General features: G+C 44.8%; 2 protein-coding genes across 5 annotated transcripts in view; one reads left to right on the forward strand and one right to left on the reverse strand.

The window, feature by feature from the left end:
• Window positions 1-3259: 3259 nt before the first annotated feature.
• On the reverse strand, window positions 3260-11772 carry RPS27A (ribosomal protein S27a). The gene is made up of 6 exons (XM_077485528.1): window positions 11676-11772; window positions 11491-11555; window positions 7047-7101; window positions 5210-5295; window positions 4007-4138; window positions 3260-3447 (listed from the first exon to the last, which is right to left on the reverse strand). The coding sequence occupies exons 2-6, from the start codon at window positions 11536-11538 to the stop codon at window positions 3298-3300; spliced, it is 471 nt and encodes a 156-aa protein (XP_077341654.1). The 5' UTR covers window positions 11539-11555; window positions 11676-11772; the 3' UTR covers window positions 3260-3297.
• Window positions 11773-12286: 514 nt separating this feature from the next.
• The window catches only part of CLHC1 (clathrin heavy chain linker domain containing 1), a 55598-nt gene continuing 49944 nt past the window's right edge, over window positions 12287-17940 (forward strand). For 3 of the 4 annotated variants that reach the window (XM_077485529.1, XM_077485532.1, XM_077485530.1), the window contains exons 1-2: window positions 12287-12425; window positions 14279-14486. In XM_077485529.1, coding sequence (XP_077341655.1) covers window positions 14307-14486 — 180 coding nt within the window. In that variant the 5' untranslated portion in view covers window positions 12287-12425; window positions 14279-14306. The remainder of the gene's footprint in view (window positions 12426-14278; window positions 14487-17940) is intronic. The other variant, XM_077485531.1, reaches the window with a different exon arrangement.

The following is a 17940-nucleotide window of genomic DNA, read 5'->3' on the forward strand; positions in this document are numbered from 1 at the left end:
CTGTGGAAAGTCCCACACATGTGGTATCGTAATACTCAGGAGGAGTAGCAGAATTTATTTTGGGGCATGATTTGTGGTATACACATGCCACGTGAGAGAAATAACCTATTACAATGAAAATTTTGTGGAAAAAAAATTAAAATAAAATAATAAATCTTAATTTTTTCAAAGAATTGTGGGAAAAAAATATCAAAAAGCTCACCATGCCGCTTACGAAATACCTTGGAATGTCTACGTTCAAAAAAGGGGTCATTTGGGGGGTATTTTTACTTTCCTGGCTTGTTCGGGTCGCAAGAAATGAGATCAGCCGCCAGTACAGATGTGATCAATTTTGTGTTATTCATACCACAGCTTGTGGACTCTAACTTTCACAAAGACCAAATAATATCCACTAATTTGGGTTGTTTTTACCAAAGATATGTAGCAGTATAAATTGTGGCCAAAATTTATGAAGAAAAATTAATCATTTAAAAATTTATCACAGAAACAAAGAAAAATGCTGTCTTTTTTCATTTATAGCGCAAAAAATAAAAAACCCCAGGAGGTGATCAAATACCACCAAAAGAAAGCTCTATTTGTGGGAAAAAAATAAAAATTTCATTTGGGTAGTGTTGCATGACTGAGTAATTGTCAAAGTGTGAGCACCGAAAGTTGAAAACTGGTCTGGGTAGAAGGGGTGTTTAAGTGCCCAGTAAGCAAGTGGTTAAACGGGTTGTGCTATATGTGGCTTATGGCAGTGGTCCCCAACCTTTTTTGGCACCAGGGACCGGCTGTGTGGATGAAAATTATGCCAAGGACCAGTCACGATTTTTCACGGGCAATGGCTGGTGTTAGTGATTGCTTGATATGGTGTCGGGTTGATTGAAGCGCATTATTTCTATTATTACATTGCAGTAATAAATGAAATAGTTAAACTTGCCATACTGTAGAATCAGTGGGAGCCCTGTGTGTCACTTGCCACCTGCTACTAGATGTGTATAGTCACTTGCCACACTGCCTGTCACAAGATGCAGAATGTCACTTGCCACAAGATGTGGATTGCCACCTGCCACGTTGCCTCTCACCAGATGCGGAGTGAGTGGAGCGCCCCTTGTGGTATGTCAGGCAGACAGCTGAGGGGGGTGAACTACAAGTCCCAACACACCTCACCTGTACTCCCACACACAGCTCACCTGTCACTGATGACGTCACATCTGTGTTGCAGGGTGCCTCTCTCCTCATGCTGCAGCTGGTCTCATCTGGCAAAGGGAGGGTCCGGGACTTCTTTCGGCTCTCAGTCTCTGGCTCCACCATTTTGACATTCCCGATTAGCTGTCCGGGGGGGGGGGGCAGGCAATTTGCGTCGCTGAATAAGGAAAAGTTTTCACACACCAAGGAGCCGCAGAGCGGTGATGCGGGTAGGCATTTTGAGATGTCATCTCTCTGCTCCCCCGACACTGAGACAGAGCACTGGCTTTGAGGGCGGAAGAGTGGTGATGCAGAGGGATGATGTCATCTCGGCTTGCCCGCCCGCTTCTTCCATCCACCCAAGTGCTCTCATGCCGGTAGCCCAGCATGTCTCTTGTGGCCGCCTGCGCCCGCAGCCCACCTGCAGAAAGGCCACGGCCCGGTAGTGGGCCGGGGGTTGATGACCCCTGGCTTACGGGACATGACGTTTTGTGGGTTGTGTGTTTTTTTTTACTGTGCATTTTGCATTTGCCACTCGTTTTTTTCACATGGCAGAATGTACGTTTGCTTCTGTGTTTGGTGTGCCCGTTACCAATTAATGGCACTTCAAGTGCAACTAGTAATTTTAGGTTTATAGAAGGTGGCCATACACTACGAGTGTACCATCTCCTTTAGATTTACCAAATTTAAATAGGAGGAAACACCCATCTAGCCAATCACTATATACGATCAGGCAGGCCCTTGCACTACATAATTCAGGGTTTCTTGGAACCTTAGGGTTCCTCCAGGGGTTGCTGGGGGTTCCTTGAGAAATGAGCAATTTCTGCCTCTCAGATAAGTTTTGATATTTTTAGCTATCTGTAAGGGGGTAATTCTTCACAATGACCATCACACTACTAATGTATCATGATTTGTAGATATAATTTTTAGCAGGGGTTCCCCAAGACCAGAAAGTTAGATCAAGGGTTCCTCAGTGTTGAAAAGGTTGACATAATTGATGGCAGATCTAAAGGAGATTGTACAGTGTATGGCCACCTTTATACACCCACCACCTCTCCCACATTACTTTTTTTAAACCCTCATATGTGCCACTGATCCAGGCATTTGGGACCTGGAAGAGACTAGCAGACCATTCTTTTAAAAACCAACACCTTTCCCCTAAGGTTATATGTGCATTTAATGTTTATCAGCTTGTCAATCGCCCCACATTCATATACTGCAGGGCGGCGGCTCCTACAGGCAAAATCACATACCTGTGCATAACCACTGTGTATATTTGAAGAACCATCAATCCAGAAGATGTTTGGTGTTGGGATTTACTTTGGACTTTGCTTTTTTTGCACATGGTTCATTCATACCATATTTTATGATTGTTCTTACAGTAAAGAGAAATACAGCTGGGAAAAAATAAAAGCGCCTGTAACCGCAGGCATCAGATAGGACATCACAGACTGAATGGTATGACGCTGGTCGAGCAAGAAGTGGTTACATTTTCACTTGATTTTTTTTTTTTTTTTTTTTTTTATTATAGAAAGGTCAACCACTTTAGGAATGAATGGGATCGGTGCCTCAAAATAAAAAAATACATTATGTAGGTAGGGGTACCATCTGTAAATGAATATTTGATGAAAAGAGCCTAGGGCTGCCCCAATCACACCCCTGGCAAATATGTAAGTGGACTCTTGGTACCCAAGAAGTGAATGGTTTTTATAAAATTCATTAAATACACACATACAGCAGTGCAAATGCTACATTTTAATTCTTCGTAGTGATTGATGTACTGTAGATAATGCCTCCTGAAGAGGACTATGCATCAAGACTTACATTGATAGGTTGCCCCCAATAGTTAAGGGCACAAGATGTAGTAAGTCTTGATGCACAGTCCTCTTCAGGAGGAATTATCTACAATACATCACTACTAAGACGCATATATGCACTGCTGTAATTGCCCATACATTTTTTTTTTTTTTAATAAAAAAAGTAATTGTCACTTCCTAGGTACCGAGAGTCCACTTTCCTGTTTGCCAGGGGTACGATTTGGGCAGCCCTGGGCTCTTTTCAACATTTTAGGAATGAAACGCGTGGACACAAGCAGAGTCTGTCAACTGGTTTTATTAACACATGTACATTTTACTTGTCTTCAGGCTTGTTGAAGCAATAAGTCAGACAACACTTTCCACAGTAGTGCCTGTCAAAGTGACTGGCCATGAAGACTCCAGCGCCACACTCATCAGATGGACATTCACGCCTCAGGCGGTGGATTTTGCCATTCTCATCAACCTGCAAGACATATGAAACTATTTTAAGAAAGGTGCACATCATACAAGGTGAATCATACTTACAGTAACAAACCTACAAATAAGGGAACCTCAGATCACTACAATTCGGTGTTTAAGTACTTCCCCCACATTGCTGCTCTTACTCACCCCACTGACCTAGGTCATCAATCTTAGTCCACCCAAAATCTTGTAAGAGCCTGTTGCCACCATGCATGTCATGATATATAGCATGTTGTCTCTTGCTGTGGGCACATTATCTTAGTGGACTGCTGTCACATATATAGAGTCCTGACTCTAGATGGTGTTTTGAGAACCTATTCATGCATTTTTTGTAATGTAGTGGCTGGGTACTAAGACATTTTTCACTTTATAGCACCTTTAGCAAATCAGGTACATAAAATACTGACCCTTCTATGGCACTGTACCATGCAAAATTAGGTTGGTGTAAAGTCTTCTTAAAGTTCATAATTGCAGCCTTAGATGTACGGGTTTCAAAAGACATCTGACTGGAGATTTTAAAGGAGAGACTACGTTGCCATTCAGACCTGCAGCTTTCTTACCTTGTAGTACTTGAGCACAGCAAGCTTGACCTTCTTCCTCTTATGCTTGTTCTTCTTGGGGGTGGTGTAAGACTTCTTCTTCCTCTTCTTAGCACCACCACGGAGCCTCAGCACCAGGTGAAGTGTGGACTCCTATAGGATACACAGGCAGATATAAAGTTTAATATGACTATTAAGACAAAAACCACTTCAAGGCCGCCTAACTGGAAAAGGTTTTGAAGTGAAACACTTGGCTGCAGCTGGATATCATAACCCCTTTATTAAAAATTATCAGCAGCCACTGCCCTTTGATAAAAGCGATCAGAGGATTAGCCGCGGAATCCCTTTTAGAAACAGAATGAGGGAGCCTTCTGGTGGTTCTCCAGCTTATCAGGAAGCACAGGAACCAATCCAGCGGTTGAGGATGGCCAGCCATAGAGATCAGAGGAAAGATGGCCTCCGCTCAACACTATGACCCAGGAGCATGTCACTTCAGGTTTATGAACAATGTAAACAAGACACAAAGGAAAAGCCCTGCAATACCTTTGACAAAATAAAGCACTACACCCCACGCCACACTCTCGGGTCAACTAAAACCTCCTCCACATCCCAAGACCCATTACAAATTAAAAGGCGAACGAAGGTTTGCAGTACAAGGACCACAGCTATGGAATGCTCTACCCATGGACATCTGCTTGGAGGAAAACCATCTGCCCTTCAGGAAGAAGCTAAAGACTCATCTCTTCTGAAAACCCAGACAGACGCTGGCAGCAAAAGTGCCCTGGGGCGATTTAGTTTGCATATGTAGCGCTATACAAGTTATACACACACACACACACACACACACTTTAAACCCGTCAAAACCACTCTCCTAAATGATCAGTGGATCTAAAGCTATAGTTAAAGCTCATCACATTAAAGAAACAGAGGCATAGGTAATGCTCCCATTACACAATTTGCAGCAAAATGTCTGTAAATTGTAAACACACACACACACACACGTCTATATCTTTTATAGAGCCAGGTTAAGCTGAGCTTCCAATACTATATGCCTAGACATCTCCCTGAAAGGATCAATACCTTTTTTCAATAGAAAGCAAATCACTTTAATCATACTGGGGAAAAAAAAAAAAAAAAAAAAAAAAAAAAAAAAAAGACAGACTACCAATTTGCAACATTTAAGAGAACAATCCTGGTCACAGCTTTTTACTGAGCGATACCCACCTTCTGAATGTTATAATCTGAGAGTGTGCGGCCATCTTCAAGCTGCTTGCCAGCGAAGATCAACCTCTGCTGATCAGGAGGAATACCTGTAGGGGGACAAGTACACATTAGATATAAAAAAAAAAAAAAAAAGCCTATCTGGTCAAAAATAAATAAATACAAAAATACTAATTTATAGTTTGATTACTGCAAGAGGAAGCAGTGGACATAAGTTGTTACCACCTCCGATTAGCAATAGTTGCGCTTAAATTGCAGAAAGTTCACATGTTCTGCGAGTCTTCTGCCTGCACTCACTTTCACAATTTGAAAACAGCGTGGCTCTGCCCACACTGTTTTCTGTGAATGAATAGCCTTTGTGGTTGATGTCTTAGCTCTCAATGAACTGCAAGGGTGCTGGCGAGGGCTCCTCCTGTAGTCCATTGAGCTTCCTGGACTGCTATGAGCAGACAATGTACTAACAGTCTGCAAGAGGCTGAGACTGCACCCAGAATCTGCCAATACTGAGTGCAAGGCTTTACAGCAAGGGCAGGCAATCTGGGGCCCTCCAGCTGTTGAACTACATTTCCCATGAGGCATTGCAAGGCTGGCAGTTACAATTACTCCCAGAGGCATGATGGGACTTTGTTCTGCAACAGCTGGAAGGCCTACCCCTGCACATTAACCCAAGTGGGTTTTTTTTTTTTTAAATGGATTTTAATTAGGTAACTGTGCACCATCAGCTAACGTGTTAAAGTCTTGAAACATGTCCTCTGCTAATTAACCTGCCAAAAGGCTACTGACATCAGTGGAGTCCTAAACAGTGAATTTACTAATGGCACCAAGGAGGGATTGGAAGATCCTGAAAACAGACTGTGCAGCATTAGGTGCGTCTCTCCTAAGATCAAATACAATTTAAAAATTATCCCCAACTTCAGTGCTGCAACAATTATACCCATAAAAGGCAAACTCTTCTTACACTGTTCTTACAAATTTACTCATGAGCTTTATGTACTTTTCTCTTTAGGCATTTATTGGGAAACCCAGCATCTTTCAGCAGGTACTCGTTCCATCTCTTCCCTGCCCGCCTAGGTGAGGATGTTTGCCAGTTGCCACCACATTCATGCGCAGGAAGTGTTACCTTTATGCCACCGCTTTGGACCATGATAAAGTGACTAGCTTGTGCAGAAGTTGGGCCAACATGACCCAGCCATTCAAGTAGCTGAAATGAGCAACGCAGAAAGACGATCAGCAGAAAATAAGTACCTCGGACCAGCTAGAGCACCGACAGGGCAGTGCTGGAGGGCTTTAGCTGATAGGCAAGTCTGCAATAGTGTGCCAAATACTAGCACACTATAGTATAACACACACGTTTAAGACTGGGGGGGGTAAAGGCAAAATGGTTTATCTCAATGCTATGCATCAGAGGTCCCTGTAGCTCCAGCGATGTTGGCGGAATGTCTCAGCTGCCCGGGACTACCCTCACTGCCTGAGACAACAGCGCCATTGGCTTCTGCAGCTGTCAGTCAGCAAGCCAATGAGAATAGAAAGGGGACAGGCTCGGTGTCTGAAAAGACACCGGGAGCTGTGACCCAGCTCAGGTGCACCCCATAGTAACCTGCTTGCTATGGGGGCACTTGACAGGAGGGGCCAAGAGAGTCAAAGAGGGACCCAAGCTGCTCTGTGTAAAACCACAGGCAAGTATAAAATGATTTATTTTTTTAATAAAGAAATAAACAAGACTTTACAATCACTTTAGGTGTGTAGTAAAAGTAAGCGGCTATAGTATTTGCAGCAGCTGACTTCTCATACCCTGATTAAGCCTCTCTTAAAACACAAGTAAAATAAAAACTGAACCAACCTTCCTTGTCCTGAATCTTGGCCTTGACATTTTCAATAGTATCAGAGGGCTCGACCTGGAAAAAATATAGAACCATAAACATCAGATGCATGACAATACTTTGTTTTCTGCTGGCAGTATGACTGTCTTTACTACCATTTGTATCCCATTTACAGCTGAAAAGTACAAAGAAAAGATATGCCTTTACTATGGTAAGAGCGGGAGCACGTAGAACTGCTTTTCCCATCCAGACCTTAAGCATGCAGCCCTTGCAGTGCTAGGGCAACACCGTAAGGGGGGGGGGGATTTTTCCTCTGGAAAATGGTCTGTCATAATACAGCCTCAGGCAAGTCAACCGATTCTGAATGGACCCTCACCCCAGATCAACTGATATGTCAATAATGCCATCAATTAGTGTGCACTGTAAATTGCCAACAGCATTGTTCCCTCTTCTTGCAGGGGACTGCCAATTGGATGAAGCCCAGAGCCCCTGAACAGCAGTAAATCATACAGAACTAAACCAATCCATTTAATGATCTTAAAAAAAAAAAAAAAAAAAAAAAAAACACACTAGAGTTACATTCTTGGATTGCGGTCACATTTATGTCTTCAACCAAACTGTCAAACCATAAAAATGTGTGGTGTCATAACTGATACACATGTGCAGCACCATGGCAGATGGGAGGGTTTAATTCCACTTTAAGGCTGTCAGCAGATTGGCCTCTACCAACTCCGTGAGTAAAGAACTGAGCATGTGCAGAGCAGGGTGAGAGTTACTGGATTATGAACAGTATACACATCTCTTTTTAATGTATTACATAGCCATACCTTCAAAAAAGGAGCCAGCCTGAAGTCAGAAAGACTTAGTTTTCTGACTAAAAGTTCCACTTTAAGTCCTCCTAGATGACTTCAGGCTGGCCCCCTTTGCAGGAAGTATATAAAAAAGTATAAACTATACTGTTCAAAATCCAGTAATACACTGTCTTACCCTGCTCTGCACATGCTAAGTTGCTATTTTTTTTAAGGCACTCCCAAAAACATAGAGGCCGATCCGCTGACAGCCTGAAGATTTACTGCCACTCAGGTCTTCAGCAAAATGGCAACCTGCAGCAAGAATAAACAGAAGCAATGCTGGAGGCAATTTACAGCACACACCAATTCTGGTAGCATTTTTTTTGGAATGCATGTTCCTTGATGAAGAACATTTTTTAAAGTTATCAGTAAAGTTCTGCTTTGATTGCAATACAAGTAACACCACATCAGTATAGGGTTCAACTTTGGGAACATGTTACATGATCGATACTGGCTCTGGTCTCATCTCATTGTAACAGCGGTGATCTCGCGGGCACCCACTGTCACAAATCAACGGCACAGCCTTGTGGTGCTCCGCTCACATGGTCACCTCATCCATTCACAGAATCCTGTGAATGAACTAAAACTACCATCTGTATTGCAGATGACAGCATGCAACCCTGAGTGGACTGCAGTGGTGATGAGCGCCCTTGTAGTCCATTCACAAGCCCCGAAGCTTGTAAACGCTCAACCCTTTTCCCTCTGAATATAAATATATATATATATTTTTTTAAAGGTGTCATTGCCATGAAATTTTCACACATACAAAGATACCAAAACAAACGCCTTCAAACATGAAGTTATGTGTAATAAAATGGAATGACAGGGAAAAGGTATTGAAGGAGGCAACAAATGTAATACTTGGTACAAAAGCCTGACGGCTTCAAGACGCCTCCTGTATGGAGAAAAGTAGTCACATGCTTTGCTCGGGTGCGATTTTGGCCCATTCTTCCACAGTCTTGAAGGTTCTGTGGGCCTCTGAACTCTTTAGTTCTTTCCATAGATTTTCTATTGGATTCATGTCAGGTTATTGGCTGGGACCAGCTTTATTTTCTCTTTCTGCCTTTGAAACCAATAGAGTTTCCTTGTCTGTGTTTGGTATGATTGTCTTGCTGAAATGTCCTCCCTCATCCTGGTAGATGGCAGATTTTTATTTATTTTTTATCATCAAGAATGTCTTGGTATATTTTTCCATTCATCCTTCAAGGATATGACGTTTGCTAGTACTGTATACTGGCAAACAGCCACCTTCACCGCGATCATCCCATCTCCAAACCTCACTGTTGGTACTGGGGGTGATATGACATGTGACCTCCAAGCATGGTGTGAATTATGGCTTCCAAAGTGTTACATTTTGGTCTCATCTGACCAGATACACTCCCAGTATTTCACAGGTTTGTCTAAATATTGTAAAGCAAACTTTAAAACAAGCTTCAACATGCTTTTTCTTCAGAAATGGAGTCCAGTGCATACAGGCCATGGCGGGTGAGTGCATTAATTGTTTTCCTTCAAACAATTGTACCCAAGTCCAGGTCTTTCTGAAGCTGCCCACAAGTGGTCCGTGGCTCTCGGACAACTGATAATTTTAACTCTGTCAGAATTATTGTGAAGAGCACCTGGTTGTGGGTGGCGTATAGTGAAACTACGTTCTTCCAGATTATGGCCCCAGCAGTGCTCACTAAAACATTCAGAGGTTTAGAAATCTTTCTGTAACCAATGCCATCAGTATGTTTGGAAACAATAAGGTTGAGAAGGTCTTGAGAGCTCTTTGCCTTTGCCCATCAGGAGATGCTTCTTGGGTGACACCTTGGTGATGAGACACTTTTATAGGCCATCAGTTGAGACTGAACCAGCCAATGTTAATTTGCACTGACAAGGGGCAGGATTGTTTTCTAATTACTGAAATGTCAGCTGGCATCTTAGCTTTACGCTTGTTTGCGCTTCCCTTTATGTGTTCAATACGCTTACTTTGCGTCATTCCATTGTATTACAAAACTTTCTTTCTGAACTGAAATTTGTTTTGGCATCTGCGTATGTACGGATTGTTACAAACGTGGTGAAAATTTGCACATCAATAGCACCTTTAGAAATATTTACGTGTTCCAAAGTGTACGTGTTCCAGATGTCGCAGTGCAATCAGACCCTTCCACAGGTCATATATAGAAAGAAAAAAAAAAAAAAAACAACACACGATCAGATGGGATTGCTGCACTTAAAATGTAAAAAAAAAAATTCCATTCAGTATCAAATGCATTTGACACTGAAAGGAATTTGATTTTTTTATTCTAAATAAATTTTAAAGTGCAGCAATACCATCTGATTTATACACAGTTTCAAGCAACTTTTACGGCTCCTGAAAAAGAACAGTCATTTAAAAAACTGCTGCTGCAAGTCCTGGTTCACATTGATGAGATTCGACATGCCAAATTGGCAGCCTCTGAATCAATATACTGGGGTTTATTGGTTTAGGAGACATTTCTTGGACCTACAGGTGAGCCTTAATCTAGGCTTACCTGTAGGTCAAACTGGTTTGTAAGGGTTTACAACCACTTTAATGTATGACAAATTAGCAAGTGTATGAATAAAGGAAAAAAAGACAGGGATGCAATAAACAGAGCAGATACAGGTATTGTACTAATACATTGTCAGAATACATTACCTGTATTTGCTCTTTATGCTCTGTTTATTGTCCCCCCCTCCATTCATACACTTGTTAGTTTGTCTTACATCCATATGGGCTGTTTTTTGCTGTAAATAAACTTTCAACAACATAGTACTATTTGTCCTTTCCCTAAAAAGTCCCCTAGAGGTAACCTTTTGTGAACACACCTTCGAATCAATGCAACACCACACAAATTTTCATTGACATCAGTGCAGAAGCCCACACTCGCGTCTCCGAAGTCACCCCCCGAAGCCGGGACCGACATGCAGGAATGAAATTGTGCGAGTTCAGCTGAACTTGCAATTTCATTCCCGCGGTCAGTGTGATCCTAGGCACAAGCCCAATTCACATCCGTGTGCTCCAGGGATACGCATTTTTGAAATACATGGGGGGGGGGGGGGGGGGGAACAGACATCACACCAGCTGTACCATTAAATTACCAGCACCCCAGGAAACTAGCATTTTGTCACAATATCCAGCCAAAGCTCAACACCTAAAAGAAAGTGCAAGAACTTATGGTGCATCATCCATGCAGACAGCGGCCTATTCATGTGAATGAGGCCTCAGGATTGCATTGCTTGGACATCACATGTTCCATGGAGACCCCCTCTGGCAGTAGCAGCTCTGGGGGGGGGTCTCTACATTAGAACACATGGGGGGGGGGGGGGAGATTTACTAACTGGAGTGCAAAATCTGGTGCAGCTGTGTATAGCAGCCAATCAGCTTCTGGCTTCATCTTGTTCAGTTAAGCTTTGACAATAAAAAGGTGGAATCTGATTGGTTTCTATGCAGAGCTGCACCAGACTTGTCTCCCTCCAGTGCAGCACGTGGAGATGGGACACGTGGAGGTGGTAGTGGGGGGGTCCTCTATGTGTGTCCCGTGCTGCCCCCCGCAGATGCCTGTCCCCCCTCATCTCCTCTCCCTCACACAGCCATGGCCGCCACACGCACCTCGAGGGTGATGGTCTTCCCCGTCAGCGTCTTCACGAAGATCTGCATGGTGACGGCGGACCCACCTGTGACAGGAAAGAGAGACGGCCATTATATACACCGAATACACCCCGTCCCGCCCTCCTCCGGGGCCCGCCACACCGGCTACTACCCCGCTGTCCCCGGAGCCGATCCGCCACACTCACCTCCTGCTAATGGCGGATCCTGGAGAGAGGACCTCCTTCCGGCCGCTACGGGGTTTTCCTAGCCGCCCCACAAGGGCGGTGGGCGGGGCAGAGCTGTCCGCGGCGGTGCCTGAGTGAAATCTAACACGTTATTGGCAGCGGCGGGCCGGTTTGACGTTCAAACGCGTCCGGTTTATTTTGTGTATCAATACTTATACAAGAAATAATAATAAAAGCTGTTTTGAAATGGTTTTGAAGGGGTCTAATATGAAGAACCCCACCCTTGTGGCGCAATGCATTCTGGGACTGGTAGTCCTGTCAGAGGTACGGTTTCCGGTATGCTTATTCTTGCTTCAAAACAATACAATTACCCTTGAAGGAGATATGTATAGTCGTAATTACACGGTGCGATTAGCTAGAATGCTATTTTTTATGAGACAGATTTTTAATAAGTACGATGCGCGCGCACAACCTCCCTTGTGAGCCCGCCCTGTCAGTCCCTTCTCCGCCCTTCTGGCCTGGTGACGCCCCATCTCTCTATGGGCCCGCCCTCTGTCATGCTGGACCGCTCTACTTTGGTAACGCCCCCTTTCACCCAGTTGGTCCGTCCTTCTGTCATTCACAGCGGTTCTGTTTGGTAACGCCTCCTCCCCCTGTAAGGACCGCTATTCCCGGTAGCGCCCCCTAACAACCGTCATAGTAACAGGCATATATATAATACACAGAGTGCCCCGGCAGAGCCCTGTATGCAGGGAGTGAGCCTGGAACTGGGTAAGGAGTACAGGGCTCACAGCTCAGTGATTGGGCTTAGTGATATCATAGGTGACGTATTTGTAAATCGTGTCCAGAGGCAAGCCTAGACTAATGCTGGCCATACACTATACGAAAAATCGGGCAAACCCAATTTCGAAAAATGATCGTTCAGCCGCGAGCGCAAACAATTCTGCCATCATGTAATGACTGATAAATCGCTCAGTGGACATAAATAAATTAATTTTTCATATAGTGTATGGCCAGCATTAGATGATAAATGTCTGCCAATCAGATACAGTTATTTGGGGCTCATTTACATCTATGAGTGATAAAAATACTTTTTAACAAAGTTTTCAGTGTAATTTGGGACACACATGAGAACTCTTGGGGTTGAGGGACCTGCCCATAAAACTCTTGGGGTGCAGAGATACACCTGGGAACTCCTGGGGTGGAAGGTCACACTCAGGAACTTTGGAAGTTGAGGGACGCACCTGGCAAGTCTTGGAATTGAGAGACACACCCGGGGACTCTTGGGGTTGAGGGACGCACCCCAGAACTCTTGAGGTTGAGGGACCCACCCAGGAACTCTTGAGGTTGAGGGATCCACCTGGGAACTCTTGGGTTTGAGGGACCCACCCATGAACTCTTGGGGTTGAGAGATCCACCCGGGAACTCTTGAGGTTGAGGGACCCACCCGGGAACTCTTGAGGTTGAGGGACCCACCTGGGAACTCTTGGGTTTGAGGGACCCACCTGGGAACTCTTGGGGTTGAGAGATCCACCCATGAACTCTTGGGGTTGAGAGATCCACCCGGGAACTCTTGAGGTTGAGGAACGCCCCCGGGAACTCTTGGGGTTGAGGGACGCCCCCGGGAACTCTTGGGGTTGAGGGACGCACCCGGGAACTCTTGGGGTTGAGGGACGCACCCGGGAACATTTGAGGTTGAGGGACGCACCCATGGACTTTTGAGGTTGAGGGACGCACCCGGGAACTCTTGAGGTTGAGGGACCCACCCCAGGAACTCTTGAGGTTGAGGTTGAGGTACCCACCCAGGTATTTTTGAGGTTGAGGGACCCACCCGGGAAACTTTTGAGGTTGAGAGACGCACCTGGGAAATTTTTGAGGTTGAGGGACCCACCTGGGAAACTTTTGAGGTTGAGAGACGCACCCGGGAAATTTTTGAGGTTTAGGGACCCACCCGGGAATTTTTGAGGTTGACGGACCCACCCGGGAATTTTTGAGGTTGAGGGACACACCTGGGAACCTTTGGGGTTAAAGAACATATCTGGGAACTCTTGAGGTTAAAGGACACACCTGGAAATTCTTGGGATTGAAGGATATACCCAGGAATAGCCAACAAAATGTTAATTTTACTGGTAGTCAGTGAGATGCTCCTTTACACTGGTGACCAGTGGGATGCTTCTGTACATTGGTGACTAGTGAGTCGCTCCCTTACATTGGTGTCAACAACATGGTCCCTTACGTTCAAGGTCTGTGAGATGCTCCCTTATACTGGTGGTCAGTGAGATGCTCCCTTATACTGGTGGTCAGTGAGATGCTTCCTTGCATTAGTGATCATTAACAATGGTGATAATTGGAAGAGTCATTAAGAGAAGGTCCCAATTACACTGGGGGCCAGTGGGAAGAATGCTCCTTACGTTGCTGGTCAGTGGGAAGAATGACATCTTTTTAGCTAATCGTTAGTGTCAGTGATTACCTATCTGAGAGTTAGAAATCGCCCAGGGAACCCCTAGCAATCTCTGGAGGAACCCTGGTTGAGATGGAATAAAATATATGTATGTTCTGTACACTGTACATTATTTATATATTTTACAAATCTACATGTGTTACATATGTTGTTTTTGGCACAGATAATAAGAAGTATTGTATGCACCAAGAATGAATCGTTCTATTGGAAGATCCAAGAATCCGATCCTCCCGCCCATCCTCAGTTCCGGGGATAAGAAGCTTCTGCTCAGCATTGAGGACTTCATAAAGACGGAGAATGAGAAGCTGTCAGCTGTTGGTCAGTTGGATGTTGAACAGCAATATGTTATCTATGGACAAGTCTTTGATAAGGTGAAGAGGAATTTGTTTCGCTCCGGTTGGTACCACATAGAGATCGGGGTCGTGCCGTGTCCTATCAACAGGGTGCGGCCGCGATCGCCATGCTGTGCACCCCCACGGGCGCGCTAGAGCGGCCTTTCTGGGACGACGTTGAATGGCATTGCCCCAGAACAAAACCCGCACCGTCCCTCCGTTATTTGATAGTGGGCGGGCAGCAAGTGGTTAGTCATATCACAGTACAGTGGAACCTTGGATTACGAGCATAATCCGTTCCAGGAGAATGCTTGTAATCCAAAGCACTCACATATCAAAGCGAGTTTCCCTATAGAAGTCAATGGAAACGAAGATAATTCGTTCCTCATTGAATTCTATTGCATGCAATACCACATGTGGCCAGAGGTGGGGGGCACCAGAGAGACTTGGAAATACTCGGGGACAGCTCGGCTGAACTCGAAAAGGCTCAGAAACATTCGGGAACGGAGTATTTCCAAGTGTCAGCGGTGCCCCCGCACCTCTGGCCAAATGCGGTACTGCACCGCCAATTAGCTTGAATTCTACTCGTTTTGAGGGACAACACTCGCAAACCGAGTCAGAATTATACAAAAAAAAAAAAAGTTGCTCGTCTTTCAAAATGCTCGTTAACTAAGTATGTGCAGCTTCATATTTAGGGGTGGCTCATTTCTCTTGCATTCACCCTTGCATGAAGGGACTACAATTGGTCTCCCTACACTGTGTACATCAATAGAAACACACAGCCCCATAGCCTAAGCTGGGGTAAGAAATGTAACAGTTTAACCACTTGAGATCCGCGCTATAGCCAAATGACGGCTACAGCGCAGATCTCCTTTTCCGGGACGACGTCTCTTTTTCTGGGACGACGTCCTTTTCCGTGTACGAGCGGCCTGCGCGCCCCCTGAGGGCGCCCCCTGAGTCCATGAGAGTCGCCTGATCACCGATCCGTGCAAGGGGTCGATCCCGACCCCTTATCACGTGATCAGCTGTCAGCCAATGACAGCTGATCAGGTGATATAACGGAGCCGGTAATCGGCTAGTATTCCTCCTCGCGCTGACAGCGCGAGGAGAAAAAAAAAAGCCGATCACCGGCGGCCGTGATCGGGACATCAGTCCCGATCACGGCCAGCAATGCAAGCGCCCACCTGCCCCCTGTCAGTGCCCACCTGCCCCCTGCAGTGCCACCCTAATAAAAAGTAAGTGCCCCCCGTCAGTGCCACCCAGCAGTGCCCATAGTGCCACCCAGCAGTGCCCACAGTGCCACCCAGCAGTGCCACCCACAGTGCCCACAATCTGCCTCAAAGGTGCTGCACCCCAGTGCCGCCCATCAGTGCCCAGCAGTGCCGCCCATCAGTGCCCAGCAGTGCCACCCATCAGTGCCCAGCAGTGCCACCTATCAGTGCCCATCAGTCCCATCTATCAGTGGTACCTATCAGTGCCCATCCGTGCCACCCATCCGTGCCATCTTATCTGTGCCCATCTTATCTGTGCCCATCAGTGCCGCCTTATCTGTGCCTATTAGTGCCGCCTTAACTATGCCTATCAGTGCCCACCAGTGCAGCCTATCAGTGCCCACCAATGCAGCCCATCAGTACCCACCAATGCAGCCTATCAGTGCCGCCTAATCAGCGCACTTCAATGAAGGAGAAAAATGACCCGTTTGCAAAATTTTATAACAAACTATTAAAACATGATTTATTTATTAATTTTTTTGCATCTTTTTTTTGTTTGTTTAGCAAAAAATAAAACTCCGAGCTGTAACTAAATACCACCAAAATAAAGCTCTATTTGTGGGAAAAAAATGATAAAAATTTCATTTGGGTACAGTGTTGTATGCCCGCGCAATTGTCATTCAAAGTGCATCAGCGCTGAAAGCTGAAAATTGGTCTGGTACTGAGGGGGGTTTAAGTGCCCAGTAAGCAAGTGGTTAAACAGGGAATGTTTATTTTAATGTGCTCAATGTGTTATATGTAGAAGGCTTAGGGTTTAATACTACTGTACTATAAAGTTTGCCATATAGTGTGTACTTGTCTTAATCCAGAGCACTAAGTGTCATTTCTGTCTGTTGCTTCGTTCCTCTGCTATCATCATGAATCACCTCTGACAAGATTTCCTGACACCAAGACAAAAAAGGTGAGGGGAGGGATCTCCAGCACACAGCATGTGATTTACAGCCTCAGCTCTGTTGCTGTGCGCAGTGTGGACAAGGCTGTGTCTATTCCCTCCAATCATCTCTCAGAGATCGCCTCACTGAGCTCTGTAGAGTGTAACATTAGCTCTCTGCCCCCCTTTTTTCTGAACTGTCAGACAAGTTTCATAATTTAGCACTTTAAACGGATGTATGTGCTGTCCTTCCTCTACATTATAAAGCGCTGCGTAAACTGTTGGCGCTATATTAATCGTGTATAATAATAATAAAAAAGAGAAAACTGCAGATAAACAGGTACAACTTATGTAGGAGGATTTGTTTTATCTCTGTGTATCACCTGAGGCCAGTCACTTCGCTGGGTGTATGGAAGGTTTTACAATCACTTTAACCGCTTGCCGAGCAGCCGCCGTCGTTATAAGGTGGCAGGTTGGCACAGCTGCGCAAATCATCGTAGGTGCACGGCGGCCGGTTTAAGAGCGCTAGGGGACAGGGCACGCACGCGTCAGGATGCTGGAGCCAATGTGCGTGGCAGATGCCCGCGATGTCTGCCAGCCACTCAAGATCGCTCAACAGAGAGTGAGAACGGGGATCTGTGTATGTAAACAAACAGATCCCCGTTCTGACGGGGGAGTAGAGAGAGATCTGCTGTTCCTAGTGATCAGGAACAGCGATCTCTCTCTACTCCCTGTCAGTCCCCTCCCCCCACAGTTAGAAACACCTCCCTAGGGAACACAATTAACCCCTTGATTGCCCCCTAGTGTTAACCCCTTCCCTGCCAGTGACATTTATACAGTAATCAGTGGCTATTTTTAGCTCTGATCGCTGTATAAATGTCACTGGTCCCAAAAAAGTGTCCGATGTGTCTGCACCAATGTCGCAGTCCTGCTAAAAATTAGTTGATCGCCACCATTACTAGTAAAAAATAAATGAATTAATAAAATCACCATAAATCTATCCCCTGTTTTGTAGACACTATAACTTTTGCTCAAACCAATCAATATACTGTACGCTTTTTGTTTTTATTTTTATGTAGAATACATATTGGCGCTAAACTGATGAAGTTCATTTTTTTGGGGATATTTTATATATATATATATATATATAATATCCCCAAAAGAATGAACTTCATCAGTTTAGCGCATATATATATATATATATATATATATATTTTTTTTTTTTATTATTATTATTTATAGCGCAAAAAGTAAAAACTGCAGAGGTGATCAAATACCACCAAAAGAAATCTCTATTTGTAGGGAAAAAAAGACATACATTTTGTTTGGGTACGGTGTCGCACAACTGCGC

Source organism: Lithobates pipiens, unplaced genomic scaffold (genome assembly GCF_037356315.1).
Source record: "Lithobates pipiens isolate NorthernLeopardFrog02 unplaced genomic scaffold, aLitPip1_a1.2 Scaffold_18, whole genome shotgun sequence".
NCBI lineage: Eukaryota > Metazoa > Chordata > Amphibia > Anura > Ranidae > Lithobates > Lithobates pipiens.